Source organism: Phoca vitulina, unplaced genomic scaffold (genome assembly GCF_004348235.1).
Source record: "Phoca vitulina isolate PV1807 unplaced genomic scaffold, GSC_HSeal_1.0 scaffold58, whole genome shotgun sequence".
In the NCBI taxonomy this organism is placed as follows: domain Eukaryota; kingdom Metazoa; phylum Chordata; class Mammalia; order Carnivora; family Phocidae; genus Phoca; species Phoca vitulina.
The window spans coordinates 1004872-1020887 of NW_022589761.1; the positions used below are offsets into that span (position 1 = coordinate 1004872).

Sequence of the window (16016 nt, forward strand, 5' to 3'; positions counted from 1 at the left end):
GAGTGGGGGGTGGGGTGGGAGGGATGGGGTGGTTGGGTGATAGACACTGGGGAGGGTATGTGCTATGGTGAACGCTGTGAATTGTGCAAGACTGTTGAATCACAGATCTGTACTTCTGAAACAAATAATGCAATATATGTTAAAAAAGAAAAAAAGAAGAAGAAGAATATAGCAGGAGGGGAAGAATGAAGGGGGGGAAATCGGAGGGGGAGATGAACCATGAGAGACTATGGACTCTGAAAAACAAACTGAGGGTTCTAGAGGGGAGGGGTGTGGGAGGATGGGTTAGCCTGGTGATGGGTATTGAGGAGGGCACATTCTGCATGGAGCACTGGGTGTTATGCACAATGAATCATGGAACACTACATCAAAAACTAATGATGTAATGTATGGTGATTAACATAACAATAAAAAAATTTTTAAAAAATTCCTATATAGTAATATGTCTTTCCAATCCTTTTTCTGTATACATTTAGTTTGGTGTTAATATTTTGTAACCTTTTAAAAAATTGTAATTTGTTTAATGGCTGTGTGATGTTCTATCATATTAAGTTTTATAAATGTACAATACTATAGTTCCCAAACCTAATTACTCACAAAATCACCTGGGAACATTTTTTTTTTTTTTAATACAGATTCTTAGGATTCACATACTAAATAAGAATCTCCAGGGATGATGAGGAATCTGAATTTTTGAAACTCACCCTCTGATTGCAATGCATTTAATTAACCTACTAATTAATTAGCACATACTTCATTTATTTAATCCACTATTGTTGAATATCAAGTGGTTTCCAAGTTTTTACTATTGTAAACAACAATCACAATAATACCGGTATCTGTAAGGACAGGTGCCACTCTGCATACACAGACATTTACTTCCTGAAGAAATAAAGCGCTTTGTTTGGTTTTTTAAAAAACGATTTAGTGATCGGGAATTACAAAGTAACTGCAGTTCTCAGTGCTCACCCCACCACAAGCAGGGAACTCCGAGGAAGACTGGCAGTCCTCCAAGCTGACTTGGAGGACGACTTCAGAAGGGGTCAATTGGGAGATAAAGAGTCCTAACAACCCTAAGAAAGAAGCTCTCAAAGACCGAAGTCTGCCTTCTCCCTTGTCACCATAATCACAAAGGTCCTGCTCAAAAGGGCCCCCTTGAGACTATAGCACTGAAATTGGCTCTTACTATCTTCTGCTGTCTCATGCTGCTATTTTAAAATTCACATTTGGTAGTTCACATGGTATGAATCCCCAAGAGCAGTTTCTCAAGCTTACTCTCATAGACTCCTAACTATTCTCAGGCATCTTGAAGCGCAATACATTTAAATGTTGTAATTCCACTTTGATGGTAATATACATACAAGGTTCACGTTCAGCAGGACAAGCCACATTACAGCCACTGAAGTTCAGGCCTGCAGTCCTATGTTTAAGATCAAAATGGCACAAGGACACCACCCAAAAACAATTAAAACAATATTTCCCAAACTGGGATCTGTGTACATAAAACCTCAGGGTTCCTAGAGAATTTTTGTTCCCTGAAAAGGGCTTTATACCTTACTGGAAGTTGAGACCCACTGACCTGAAGTGGAGGGGCTAAACTGCTCTCCTGAACCGCACTCCGCAGAAATGAAGGCTGTGCAGTGCTGCACACCGGGTCACTTGTGAGAGGTCTGCACCAGGCCTTCCAGCCACAATTCTTGGACCCTCCCCCAGAACGATGAGCATCACTTCCTTGCCTTTTAACTTCCGGACAGAAACTAACATTCTGGGTCTCAAGAAAACGTTCAGACTATCAGGCCCAACCCACTCACAGCTGATGGGAAAAGGGAGGTCCGGTGATGGGAAGTGCCTTAAGCGAGGTCACACAGCTAGTTTAGCAGCAGGGCAAAACTGGAGCGTAAGCCGTCTATCCCAACTTCAGTGCCTCGGCTAATCCGTAGAGAAGGCCGATGAGAGACCCCACGTACCTCATTCCCACCATCCGCGACCCCTTTCTGTCCTCCCCTGATACCCTAGGTCCCCGTGGTCCTCTTCAGGTCGGCTCGCCCCGCTCTACTCCAGCTCTTCACAAGCAGTCCACACGCCCTAACCGCAACCCCACGGCTTCTGGCCTTCCCCCCCACCTACAGTACACGCGAGCTGAGAGAGCCCCACGAAGCAGAGACAACCTCAGGTCTAGCAGGGCCTCTGGGCGCAGCGGGGCAGCCCTCAAGGCGCATGCGCTACCGTAAGTCGGCGCCCGTCATTGACGTCACAGGTGACGTCATTCGCGAGCCCGCGCGCTTGCGACCCCGGCTGAGAGTTGGAGCATCTTGGTCTGGCGACTTGGCGTGGAGCGCGAGCTCGGGCACAAGAAGTCGCTCCAGCCCAAACTTTGACAAGAGGAGTTCTGATGGCTGAGGGCTGCTGAAGACAGTGAAGACAGGGACGCCCGCAGAAAACGTCACCAGAGCGCACCGGAAGCGGCCGAGGATGAAGAGTAAGCGAGGTTGAAGGCCTCTAAGCTGGGGAGGGGTGGGATGTAAAGGGTCGGGAACTTGGTGCTGGTAGGTGAACGGGCTCGCAGCGGAGACCGAATGAAACTGCTAGGGGAATGTCCCGCCTTACATAAGTGAAACCGAGGCCCAGAGTCCCGGTTGGCCTGGCTCAGTCTCTGAGCTAGAGGTGGATGTCAGAGCTGGCGACAGGTCCCCAAGGGGCCTGCTTAGTGTGCTAAAGGAGGGCCCAAGGCCTGGGGCCGACTTGGCCGCTACCTGCCACCTGGTGACAGTGGTTAAGGCCCCGATCCTCTCCACGACCTGGTTTACCCTTCTGTGAGGTACTCATAGTGGTTCTTGCCCAGCCTGCTCTTCCGGGAAGGACCCTTGTCTGGTGGAAAGCGCTGGGAGCGTGCTGAGGAATGGTATCGTAACCCAGGACTTTGGGAGTTGAGCGGGGAATAGCTGTGCCAAGGAGGGGAGCAAGCACCCAGGGCAGTTATAAGCAGGGGAGTGTAGACGCAGTAAAAGTGGTCTTTGGACCAGTATGTTCATTTCCACCTCTGCCACTCCCTATTTCTGGGATCAAGTTATGTGTCTCAGTATATCTGAGCTTCAGTTTTCTCATGTGCATTATAGGATAATACCTACTTTAAAGGATTGTTCAGAAAAATAATGAGATAAAATGTGTAGCTTTTAGCCAGGTGCATGGCAAGTAATGAGTGCTCAATAACTGTTAGATGGGTATTGTTCCAGAAAAGACTTTCAAGTCTAATCGAAGCACCTGTGACAGTTGAAGCAAAGTCATTCCTGGGTTTGCTCTTTAGAAACAGGTTTTAGTGCCATTCTTGCATTTGAAGGAGAATCAGACTCTGTATATAATATAATATACTGTGTATATTGTATAATACAAACACTTTGGTTTACTTGTTCAAATGTACTCAAGGAAGCACAAGGGAGCTGGGGTGGGATTTACAGAGTGTCCTGTAAACCAGATTTTCGAGTCTTTTGACACTTAAACCAGGCCTTTGTCTTATACTTATTCCATTGATACCCATACTCTGTCCCCAGAACCATGTTTTTCTTTTTCACACAAATGAAGTAAGAAACAGGAGCGTGGAGTTTTTAGAGGTTGAAACCACATTGATCAATATATATTTTGAGCTTGAAGAAAGACCTACTGTGTTTTATCAGTGTAGAACACCATCTATTGTATGATACACCTCAATTTCATAGACATTAAAATGTGAAAAATCTTTTTTTTTTTTAAACATCTTACAGTCAACAAAATGTGGTATCTCCAACCATCTGCATCTTGGGAAGCTCTATCATATAACTTTTAAATGAGTTACTTAATTAGACTTACAGAGCAACTATTCAAGCTCCTAACCTGTGGTATATTAAACCAGTCAACTCCTAGTACGGTCTACTGAACTGCAGTAGTATCTGAAACTTGTTAGAAATACAGGATCCGGGGGTGCCTGGGTAGCTCATTGAGTTAAGCATCTGCCTTCGGCTTAGGTCATGGTCCCAGGTTCCTGGGATGGAGCCCCACATCAGACGCCCTGCTCAGTGGGGAGTCTGCTTCTCCTTCTCTGTCTCTCTGACCACCCCCCCCCCACTTCTATATGCTTTCTCTTCTCTCTCTCTCTCTCTCTCAAATGAATAAATTAAAGAAAAAAAAAAAAGAGATGCCGGATCTGGGAGTGGGGCCCAAGTATCTACATTTTAATAAGAACCTAGAGATTCCTACATGAATTAATATTTGAGAAGCATTGTTTTATTTTTATTTCTTTTTAAAGATTTATTTAATTGAGAGAGAGAGAGAGAGAGCCCTCAGAGGGGAGGGGCAGAGGGAGAGAGAGATTCTCAAGCAGACTCCCCTAGAGCTCAGAGCCAGATACAGGACTCAATCCCAGGACCCCGAGATCATGACCTGAGCCGAAATCAACAGTTGGACATTCAACTGACTGAGCCACCCAGGCACCCCAAGAAGCACTGTTTGAAAGCACACTCTTGGAACTGCTAAGACGGGCGGCCAGAGGCTATAATAAGAGGCATCCAAGAAGGCTGAGCTCTTTGTAGCACCCCCATCTTCTCCTATATCTAAATAAGCATAGTTAGTTTCATAGTTAGAAAAGTCGGGGGTCTTATAGCCATACCCAAACTGAGTTGATCTTTTCTTGTTGTTTGTTTGAATCCCCCAGGTGTGGTCTACCATGCCTTTTCTCAGGAAGAGGCCAAAGAGTTCGACGTTCAGGTACAATGCATGGCAGGAAGTCTGGGAGCAGCAGAGGTGATGACAAAGATGGCTTGATACCCTAGTACTGCTTTAGATGTCCTTCCCACATCTTACTCCTCATCTTTCCAGTAGACGAGTTAGGCTCAGTCAAGATCTGTTGTTCTGATGGCCCATTTCCATATGCTGGCCTCTTTTTCCCTTGTTCAGTTAACTGGGACCTCTTGCTCCTGTGTCATCTCCCACTGTGTAGGGGACCCTGGGCTGTGCCCAGCTGAAACCTGTCCTGGTGAGCACTGTCATTTATCCTTGTCACTCTGCTCCCTTTACTCTTGAAGAGGGCAGGCAGATCAATTTCCTCAGTGGAATTTATGGATTATATCTGGATGCTGCGAACATGCTTTGTCAGTTTGGCAGAAACTCCACTGGGGACTCCTAATGAGGGAGTTAACATGAAAGCAAGATTTTAAAAGACTGATACACCTTTTTTTGGTTTCTTCATGAAGAAGAGCCACGTAGGTATTTAAAAGAAGCAAATAATTGTCCTGTCACAATAATAATAATGATGACAATGAATCTTTAGTTAGTATCTAAAGGTGCAAAGCGGAAGCTGACTGCCATCCTTACTGTGAGCTGTCTTGAAGATTGAGTGTCTCACATCATACCCTCGCCACCCTGCTTCTCCATAAGGGAGAACATGATTATTGACACATTAGCTTCACGGGGTTGGCAGCCTGGTTAGCGCAACAGGGGTTCAGGAAATCCCCACCCAAGAGGCAGGACCTGGGCAGGCAGTGCTGCCTGGGCTGTGGCCGACCTAGGACATGGGCAGCTGAATGAGGAGTAGACGGTGGAAGTCCCAACGTGAGAGGCAGTGACGTTCGGAGTTCTCTCAAGAATTGCACTCAGGACAGTTCTTTTGCCCACATGTCCTAGGAGTCTGTGCTAGGTCACGGTCAAATGCTGTTCTGCTCTATGTGGGAGAGAGTGAGCGCAGGAGGCTAAGATGCACTGCTACTTCCTTTCTCCAAGTGCTGTGGGAGCAGACCTAGTGAGTAGCCATGACACGTCCATGGGGCCAAAGGCACGTAAAGAGGATTGCAGCGTGGGCACCATGTAAAATTCCTACCCCCCAAGGCGTGGCCCACCCTGGGGCACCAGGAGGTACCGTTTTCCCAAGTGTTAGGATCATTTCCTTCGAGGCCATAGCTTGGTTCTATTCTGAGCTTGCCCTCATCTGGTCACGACTGAATAAATATTGTTGTCATACATTTCTCAAGCTTTCCTCCCTGCCAAGGATCAGAGAAGTCTTTTCTTCCTAATGTAAACGGTTGGGTTTTTTTTTTAAATCCTCGTCAAAATAACCTCAGAGAAGTGGAGTAGGAAGTTGACTTTGACGTGGCTGTTTTGTGCGGCAGTCACGAATTGGTATTTGAGTGTGACTTTCACATCTGGACAGCTGTGGGTGGCTCACATTCAGCAGATGAGAGGCTGTGTGAGGCTCAGTCGGGACACAGATGGGTCAGTGAAGGCATCCCATCTGCGGTGTGTCGGAGGGCCTGGGGTCGGGGGCTGCCCCCACCAGAACAGTGGGCACCATGCCGCCTTGTCCCCATGCAGCTTCTGGGAGCCCAGCAGGCCGAGGCCTTCGTGAGGGCCTTCCTGAAGCGCAGCACGCCCCACATGAGCCAGCAAGCCCGTGAGGACCAGCTGCAACGCAAGGCTGTGGTCCTGGAGTACTCCACTCGCCGGAAGCAAAAAGAGAAGAAAAAAAAATCCAAAGGCCTCTCCGCCAGGCAGAGGAGGGAGCTGCGCCTCTTTGACATTAAGCCAGAGCAACAGAGGTATGCCAAGCCCTTCCTGCCTTTCTACCTAAGGCAGCTGGATCTTCCTGGAGCGGGTGTGGATTTGGGAAGCCCAGTAGCAGGGCTGGCAGCCCCTTTTCCCTGAAGCTAAGGGAGCCTCTCCCACTTCTGCCACAAGGGGGCAGCCTTCCTTTACCAATTCAGGCTAGGTTTGCACTTGGCTTTTGAAGCAAGGCACAGTGAGGCTTTTGCTGTTTTACTGTCTGGCTTCGGTCCTAGCCTTAACTAATGAGACCCATACCATAAGTGAGTCTGTTACCCATGGCAACAGGCTGTTTGTCTTTCAGTTTTCCTACAACAAGAGGAACTGATGTATCTTAATATATACTCTTTCTAGCTTTTAATAGCACTAGACAGAATCATCCACTGGGTTTTATTGCCAAAGAGCATGCTGCCCACGTGTTTCAGAAGTTTCTGAAAAGGAGGCATCACTCTGTGGGAGGACGTGAGCCTCCCTCCAGCTGACACTGCATCATCCCTCCTTGGCCATGCTCCTGCATATGCTCGTCTTCGGACTGTTTATAGACCTTCGCTCCAAGATCTGTAGCCAAATAGCCTCCCACATCCCACAGGACAAAGTCAGTTGCTTTTTCCGTTACCTCGCTTGCACAAAGAGCTGGGCTTTGGGTGGAGGAAGGGGCGGCTGCCTGCCCAGGTTTCCTCTGGTGTCCTCTGGTGTCTGCACCAGTGGAGCCCACTTCGAGTTTGAGCCTGAGGTTCTCCTTGGTCTGACCAACAGTTCCCTGTAACAGCGTCCCCATGAGGCACGAGGACCAGTAATAATGACCCCAGAGGAAAGCCTTTGAGGTCCTCTCACCTGGCCCTCCCCTGTGTCCCACAACTTGCTCACTCACCTTCCAGACAGACCTATTCCCTTATGTGGGGACGTCCCTGGCAGCCAGCAACTCCTGTTTACTCCCCTCACCAGGTCAGCTCTTGTAGCAGAAGACCTCAAAGAGCAGTGGTTAAGCAAGACTGAAGTTTTATTTCATGAAAGCAGTCCAGATGAGCACTGCCCCCCCCCCCCGCCCGGCCCCCGGGCTGGTGGCACAGACTCAGCAGTGCCGCCCTGGGAGCACCCTGCTTCTCCACCATCTGTGCATGGTGCCTCCTGGTCTGAGGGGTCTGCTGGAGCTCCAGCTGTCCAGGCTGCATCTTCCAGCAGGAAGGAGGGAGGGGCAAAGGAGGGCACCCCCTTCCTCCCCTCCTTAAGCCTCAAGAGGGTTCTAGCAGCAGAAACTGAGGTTCAGGAGGGGGAAGCACTTGATTGTAGCCAGTCGGGTTATCCAGTCTAGAACTAGCATCCACAGCCAGTCCCCAGTGACCCAGCTCGGGGTCCTTGGCATCAGGCCATGCTCTGTGCTCTTGTCCCAAGCTCATGTCACCTAACTTTTTACTTCTAACTTTGCCACAGGTACAGTCTTTTTCTCCCTCTACATGAACTCTGGAAACAATACATCCGGGACCTGTGCGGTGGTCTCAAGCCAGACACGTGAGTTGCATGTCTGAACCCTTGCCCTCTGGGGCAGAACTCAAGGCTTACAATGACTGTAAACGCAGCCTTCCGAGCCAGCTGGCTGCAGAAGTATGTAGACCTTTGTGTGCCCTTAGAACTCTTGATCGTGCTCAACACTGAGGGCTTCTGTTTCCTTCCTAGGCAGCCACAGATGATTCAGGCCAAGCTGTTAAAGGCAGATCTTCACGGGGCTCTTGTTTCAGGTACCTTGCCTAAGAGCACATGGTCCCCCGCATGCCCACGCCGTCACTCGGTGGCAGCGTGGCCCTGTGCCACAGGGCTAGACACACTCCTTGTCACGTGGGTATTTCCAGGTCACCAGCATTGAGGGTGGGAGATGACTAGCTACCTGAGCCCGTTCTGGCCACTTTTTGAATACACTCTAAATGGTCTTCGTGTCCCTTTCCACACAGGGACCCCTAGTGCTCTCCCAGGGGGCACACAGCTGGTGGCACGTGCCCCCAGACCTGAACAGAAAGTCCCTTTCATCCATCTCCCCGCAGTTGTCAGTCTCAGTACGGACTCTCAGCCCCCAGTGACGTCTCCAGGGCAGACCTTCCCATGAACATCTTCATTCATCCAACTGCCACTGCACACAGCCACCCACATGTCCAGGAGGCATCACAACTTTTCTATACGCACAACAACTCTGGCCTCCTCACCTCAGCCCCTGCCCCGGTGTTCCCCAGCTCCGGTCATGGTACCAGTGTTTACCCTGGTTGTTCAGGCCCAAAACCTGGGTGGGATCGTGTTTCTTCTTCCCTGATGCCTCAGCACCAATCCATCAGCATGTCCTAGCACCCGAATCCGAGCCACCACCGTCTCCCCTGGGTTCCTGTAGAAGCTGCCTAACCCTCTCCATGCTGACACACTGCTTCTCCCCCAACCAGGCAGCCAGAGGGAAGGTTTTATACCAAAATTCAGGCCATGTTTGTCTTCTGCTTCCTTACTGTGGTCTAAAAGGCCTCTCTGACTTTATCGAGCACCAGGGCTAACCACATCGGCCTGCTTTCTGCTTCTCACACACCAGGCTTGGCCCCACCTCGGGGCTTTTGCATTTGTTCCTTCCCTCTGCCCAGAGTTCTGTGTGTTCACAGACTGACTGCTTCTCAGTATTCAGGTCCCTACTCAGATGTCACTCCCTCTGAGGGCCTACGGGTGACCCTCCTCCCCATTACCTTCTGTTTTTTCTTCATAACAGTTACCACTATCAGAAAATGCAGTTGTCTGACGTGGTACACATTTCCCTCCTACCGTTAGAGCATCAGCTCCTTGAGAGCAGAACCTAGAACGGTCCTGTTCCCTCCCGTGCCCGGCACCGACCCTGGACAGCGCCAGGCACGTAGAAGGTGCTCAGTGCGCGGCTGCAGGTTACGCTGGGACGTGGGTCAGCAGAGCTGAGGGGCCAGCTGCCTGGGGTAGTGGGTCGCCTCACTCACCGCCCCACGGCCCGCAGCATGATTCCATGCTGGCCGGAGTTTGGGACGTCATGGGAAGGCCGTGATGGACAGGTGCTCCTTCAGATCCCATCAGTGACACCTGGCCCCGTCCCAGCAAGCTGTGGCTCTTGGTGGTGCTGGACACACACGTGACCTCCCAAGACGCCCATGGCTGCAGGCCCTCCAAAGGACACCTTGTCGAAGCAGCCCAGAGACTGTAGAGCCATAGGCAGGGGATTGGGACCCGGGCTTCTCATCCAGCTTGGTCCCCGTCCGCCTGAGGAGCCCCCCACTCCCCACCGCCCCCACCTAGCTGCTTGTGGCTCCCCAGCACCACCGAGGCTGAGGCCTTGAATGCCCTTTTCCTTTGCAGTCACAAAGTCCAAATGCCCCTCCTATGTGGGTGTTACAGGAATCCTCCTACAGGAAACAAAGCACGTTTTCAAAATCCTCACCAAAGAAGACCGCCTGAAAGGTATGTAACTATCTCAGGGTGTTGTGGCCTGTGGCCCACCCGGCTTCGTCAGCCCTTTCCCCGTGGCTTCAGCGGGTCGGTTTGGCCTCGCACGTCAGCACAGATTGCAGATACCTGCTGACCGTGCATTGCACGCCTGGCGAGCGCACCCCCTGCCCTCATGGCTCTCCCCAGGGCATCTTGGAGCCCAGGCAGCAGCCGCAGCCAGATGCGCCGGGAGGAAGGGCTGCCTGGCTTGCTTCCAGATATGTGGGTCTGTTTCCATGCCTGAGACCCTCCCCTGCCCCAGAGCTGCCGCCCGCCGGAGGAGCGGAGCTAAGCAGACCGTGAGGGGAGCTAGGGTAGTGCCCGTCCCTGGAGTTCCAGGATCTTGCCCTTTCTGGTGACCCTTTGGGTTCCGGGAAGGCAAGTGCAGGCTCACCCACCAGGTGTGCCAGAGCTCGTTGTTCTAGCAGAGACAAGCGTACGCAGCCGGGCTGTTGAGATTTCCACACCCCTTGCCCACAAATCTGAGATTGTGAAACCAGTGGGAGGTTTTGGTTCCTTTAATTTTGGAGCTTGATTTTTCTCTTTGCTTCCTTCCGCTTCCCTGTTTATTCTTGTCTCATTTTAAACCTCAGAAAGTGGTGTCTATGTGTCGTCACTGAGCATAAAGCCATGAGTCCATCTGAAAATTATGTGGGAAGACCTGCTTCTAGCACTTTTTCTGGGAGTTTGGTTTAGAGCCTTTGACCCTGAAAATTAGGTGTTGAGTTATATTTAAAATCTGAATAAATCGGTCTTATGGCAAAATAGAGCCGTATAATCCTGGTGCTGCTAAGCTTTGTGGACTCTCCATTTCTTATTAGCTTACATTTTAATACAGACATTTTAGGAATAGTATTGTGCATCAACGTGAACTTAACTGTCAGGATTTTTTTTCCTTGTCCTTTTTCCTCCTGTTTGTTTGTTTGTTTGTTTGTTTTTCAGTTGTCCCCAAGCTAAACTGTGTGTTCACAGTGGAAATCGATGGCTTCATTTCCTACATTTATGGAAGCAAATTCCGGCTGCGGTCAAGTGAGCGATCTGCCAAGAAATTCAAAACAAAGGGGACAGTTGACCTGTGAGGTCTTTGCTGCAGAGACGATTGTGACCCCAAGGTCATTGAGAGAAAAGCCTGGCAGGATAAGCACAGGTTGACCTGACTGGTGGCATGATTAGGTTTTTATTTTTCATCCTTTTCTGTGTCTCCTGAGTGTTCTGTGATGAATCCGTTGTTTATGTAATCATAAAACATAAACAAATCCCTGAGCTTTTTCTTTTGCTCCAGGAGAAGCAGCGGTGCCGGTCACTTGGCTTTGTCCGTGTGACCCGCTGGGCCCCCGCACTGGAGGAGAAAGGCCCTGGGGAGGGAACGTGAACTCCGACTCTGACGGGAGAGCAGGAAGGCCTCACTCGGGGCCATTGCGCCTCCCCGAGGCTCGGGGTGCGCCCGTCCGTGTGGGGTCCGTGGCTTGTCAGGTCCAGGGTCGGCTCAGATGCGCTCCCGCTGCCGCCATCAGTCCCTGTGCTGCAGGTCGCAGGTCCCAGCACCACCCGGGACAGGGCAGCTGGCCCAGCTGCTGAGCCCTGTGCTCTGATGGCCTGGTTTTGCCAAAACGGACTCAGCCTCCGTGCTCGCTTGGCCAGGGCCTCGCCACCTGAGAGCATTGAGCTGCGATTTGACCCCCATGGTCTGACTGCAGAGCCATGCTTTTGACCACAGGGATGAGAAGACCCTGCTCTACATGTGTAACGTGGTCACCTGGGCTCCGCTGAGGAGGTCCCTGCCTTCCACGGAGCATCCGAATGTGCCACGCGGGTAACGGCCTGGGTGCTACGACTCCCTCAAGTACTCTGCTCGTGCCCACTGCCCTGTAAGGGAAAAGGCGGCCAGCGTGTAAACATGCAGCTGCTTTCCGGAATTGTTGGTGCCACGTGGCTTGTGAAATCGGTGTTTCATGGCGCAGACTCCAGTTTCCGTGTGAATGGCTGTTGCCTTAGTAGCCTTCTCTCCCCCCTTCCCCATGGACACTTGACAAAGAACACTCACCACTGTCCTGCCTGTTTCCAGGATGCCCTGTTGTCCCCACAGCCCACCCGGGGGCCACCGGGTCCTGTGCCCTGAGGACCGTGCCGTCCCCCGAGGGCCCAGGCCAGGCAGGACACTGGCCCCCAGGGAGCGTCCCGATGAAGCTGCACTAGCTGCTCCCCAGAACCGGGCTGAGGCCCCAGCTGTGGCACAGGGCCGGTGGGTGGGGGGCGCTGTGGTAGCTTGCAGTCCAGTCTCCCACCTCCACTGCCCCGGGAGCAGGACCCCAGTACAGCTGTGGCCTTGGAGGTGTGGGCCTGTGGGAGACACAGCTACACCAGCCTCATGTGTCAGTCCACGCAGCGGAGAAACCAGAGAGGCCCGTGGAGCAGCAGAGTGGTGACCACCTCGGGACGAGACTCAGGATCCCCAGGGCCAGGAGACAGCAGCCCAGGGACCCACTGTTCTCTAAGAAGTGAGTGCACCCGAGGGCCCTTTATATTCCCTAGAGCCGAGTCTGTGTGTGGAGGACCGGACCTTAGTGCAGGGCCCACAGAGGACAGGCCGGAGCCTCTCCAGGGGAAGAAAAGGATGAAGCACCTGGAGGGGAAGGTGAGGGATGGCACGGGTCATGGCCACTGTGTTAGCTTGGGCTGCCGTAACAAAACTCTGCAGATGGGCAGTGTAAACAACAGAACATTCTTCTGCACCGCTCCAGAGGCTGGAAGTCCAAGATTAAGGTGCCCTCAAGGTTGGGGTCTGGTGAGTGCTCTGTCCTTGGCCACCTTCTTGCTGTGTCCTCATGTGGCCTTCCTCGGTGCACACCTGCGGGGAGAGAGAGAGATCTGTTGTCTCTTCCTCTTCTTATTAGGACACCAGTCCTATGGGATACGGCTCCACCTTTATCACCTCATTTCACCTTTTTCTCTTTTTCTCAGTGCAGTCACGTTGGGAATGAGGACTTTGACAGGAATTTGTGGGGACGTAATTCAGTCCATGATAGCCGTGGAGCTGCCCCACCCAGAACAGGAGCCCCCTATTGGAGCCCCTCAGAAAGGCTGCAGTACCCACCCTGGCTCCCATCCTCAGACCCTGGCCTGGCCTGCCCGCACCCCTGCTCAGGGTGCTTGTGCCACTAGCCGGTTCAGCCAGCGCAGCTGCTGGACCCTGAACTCCCCTCACCCCTGGGTTCCAGGACTGGCTCAGACAGGAACTTAGGTCCAGCCGCCCCTCCATCGCCAGCTTCCCTTCCACTTCTGCAAACCACTGAGCTCCTCTCTCACCCTCCCAGTGGGGCCAGGCACAGTGGTGGGGGAAGAAACGCATGCACAGGTGGCAGGGCGGACAGGGAGGCTCCCTGGAGGAGGGGGCTCAATCCAGGCAGCTGTGGGATGTGAAGAGTGACACAGGCTCAGGACCAGGCCGGCAGGGCAGTCATGGAGGCCCCAGGACATCACCTGCCCATGAGACCCGGGGCCAGCAGGAAGGAAGGTGGGAAGGGGTGAGGGGGCTCTGGCCACCGGTCCCAAACCCATAGGAGGTGCGTCAGGTTCTGCCCGGTTCAGTGGGAGGAGAGAGGTGCTAGAGAAGTTGTAAGCCACGGGGCAAGGTGTGGAATCCTGCTGACCCATTCGCCCAGTACTGATGTCTTTGGGGACCTCCGTGTCACCATCTGGCAAGTGGGGCCATGAGACCAGATGAGGGTTTCCTGAAGGGGGATCCTGGAACTTCCTGCGTCTGCATCGGGGTCAGCAGGACACCTGTTAAAAGCAGCCAGCTCCTGGGCTACAGTCAGACTCCAGGGGCAGGGCCCAGACAGCTTCGTGGGTCTCTCAGACCCCAGCTGCCTCCTCCATCACTGAAGTGTGAGGATCGTGGACTCCGGATGGTGTCTAAAGTGTCTTCCAGCTCTGACGTCTGGACTGTGATAGAAGATTTGGGACTCTCGGGATGGTGTTTTCCGGATGCTGGAAAAAGATTGTCAGATGACAGATCTCTCGGGTTCTGAAGAGTAAACATGAACATTCCCCCCACAAGCCATAAATTATGGTAAAAAGCTTTCTTTCTGGACAATGGCTTTGGTTTTAATTTAGTTTGCATTTCTTAGCTATAATGCCTAATTAAGACATCTGTTAAATGTCTATAATATTAATTTAATAGGGGGTTCTAATAGAACTGTATTGGAATTGTCCATTTAATTAACCTCGTGGGCCTTTAATGGATGTCTTAAATAGACATCATTAACAAGAGTGCTAGACAAATTAAAATTAGAGTCAATAACATTCTTGGTAATTTTTCCTGAGCTGTGAAGGACGAGCGTTGCTAAGTAGACAGACGCAAGGACGGGCTGCACAGAGGAGTGTGGGGGCCGGCATCCCCAGCAGGGCTCCAGCATGGGTAGGGCCCCCGGTGGGGTTCAGCCATACTGTGTCCTGGCCTCCCCTTCGAGCACCTGCACACACGACACTTGCTGGCCTGGGCCCTCAGACCAAGCTCTGGGTGAGGAGAGGGTGGCCAGGGAGGAAGATGGACCTAAATCCCGGGTCGCTGCATGACTCACGTTGAGACGGGACAGACGAGGATGGGGCAGGATGGGCTGGGCCGGGGGGCTGGAGTGGGGTGAGGGGAGGAAGTGGGGAGCATGCCCATTTTGCCCCCACCACTCCACGGAGCAATCTTGCTCAGCTGAACTGCACTTCCAAAGCCAGGGCACGGTTCCCCATCTCCACATCTCAGGGGGCTTCTCAGGGTGACAGTTAACCATGCCCTCCCTCCTGAGGCACCTCTGTGTCCGCACACCCCTGACTGTCCCCTGCCTCCTGGCCACTCCCTCTCTGTCCTTTCATGGATCCTCCTCCTCTTCCAATCTTCTAAATGTTGGAATGCCCTGAACTCCGTCCTTGGACTCCTCACCTTTCCGCTTAGCTGGTCTCACCCACAACTTCCAGCACACTTGACTCAGAAGATAGTGTTGGCAGCCCTGCTGCTCCCCATCCCCACTCCCGAATCCGGAGCTTTATCGCCTGCCTCTCCTAATGCCAGTGGGAGCTCCTGTGAGCTCACGATGACTCACTCCACTTTGATGGCTGCTGTGTCCCCGGTGATCTGGAAGCACTCGCTGACCTGGAATGGGTGCTCTGAACATTCGTTGGGGGATGGACACCACTGCTCGTTGACCTTCCCACCTGCATATGCAGTGGCATCCTGAGCTGCCGTGGCTGGGCAAGAATCATGGACTCCCCAAGTGCGCTCCGCCTCCCCCCCACCTCGGTGATCGGCCTCTGTCTCCCCACTTATTTAGGCCGGAAACGCAGGAGCCCTCCCACCTGCCTGGTGTTCACACCTGCCCCCCATCCGGCTCTCCCTCGTCTGCCCTGCACCTGCTTTCAGTCACCCACCACCGCCCCTCGAGGCCTCCCTGCCTCCACGTGTGGCCCCACCACAGCCAGGTGACCTTTGTGAAGCAGGACTCAGATCATGTCACTCTTCTGCCCAAAACCCACAAGTGACTTCCCAGTACGCTTACAATTAAACCCAGCATCTGACCAGGGTCATCAAGGGCCCCCCAAGACCTAACCCCAGCCTGCCTCTCCCAGCTCCCCAGTGTCCCCCCCCCCCCACCACCACCGTGCCTTCTCTACAGTGCTGTCCCGCTCAGACCGTGGGCACCTTTCCGGCAGCCCCCTCCTCTGCACTCAGCTCCCCCCGCTGGCCTCCCTCCCTCTCAGCGGCCCCCCAGCAGTCCCTTAGCACGCAACCTCATTTCCCAGGTACACGGCACTTGTCAGGAACCTGCCCTGCTGGTTCATCGTCCTTTTCTTCCTCCAGAACCTAGACGCCGTGAGCATCAGGACTTGGCCCGGCTTGTCCACCACTGTAACCGTTATAACCTCAGTGCCATCCAGAACCCTGCCCTCCACGTCCTGAGGGTTCCGTCAAATACTTGTCTGACCCA

General features: G+C 52.6%; 1 protein-coding gene across 2 annotated transcripts; it reads left to right on the forward strand.

The window, feature by feature from the left end:
* Positions 1-2264: 2264 nt before the first annotated feature.
* Positions 2265-14642, forward strand: POP4 (POP4 homolog, ribonuclease P/MRP subunit). Of its 2 annotated transcripts, XM_032390564.1 has the most exons (7): positions 2265-2479; positions 4685-4737; positions 6337-6560; positions 7996-8073; positions 8239-8300; positions 9910-10011; positions 10981-14642. In XM_032390564.1, the coding sequence occupies exons 1-7, from the start codon at positions 2473-2475 to the stop codon at positions 11115-11117; spliced, it is 663 nt and encodes a 220-aa protein (XP_032246455.1). In that variant the 5' UTR covers positions 2265-2472; the 3' UTR covers positions 11118-14642. The 2 variants fall into 2 exon arrangements, with proteins under 2 accessions (XP_032246455.1, XP_032246456.1); XM_032390565.1 differs by lacking the exon at positions 4685-4737.
* The last annotated feature ends 1374 nt before the right edge of the window (positions 14643-16016 follow it).

Coding starts and splice junctions, on each gene's coding strand:
- POP4 (XM_032390564.1), top strand. Junction 4,738..6,336: donor CCAAAGAGTTCGACGTTCAG/GTACAATGCATG, acceptor GTCCCCATGCAG/CTTCTGGGAGCCCAGCAGGC. Junction 6,561..7,995: donor ATTAAGCCAGAGCAACAGAG/GTATGCCAAGCC, acceptor ACTTTGCCACAG/GTACAGTCTTTTTCTCCCTC.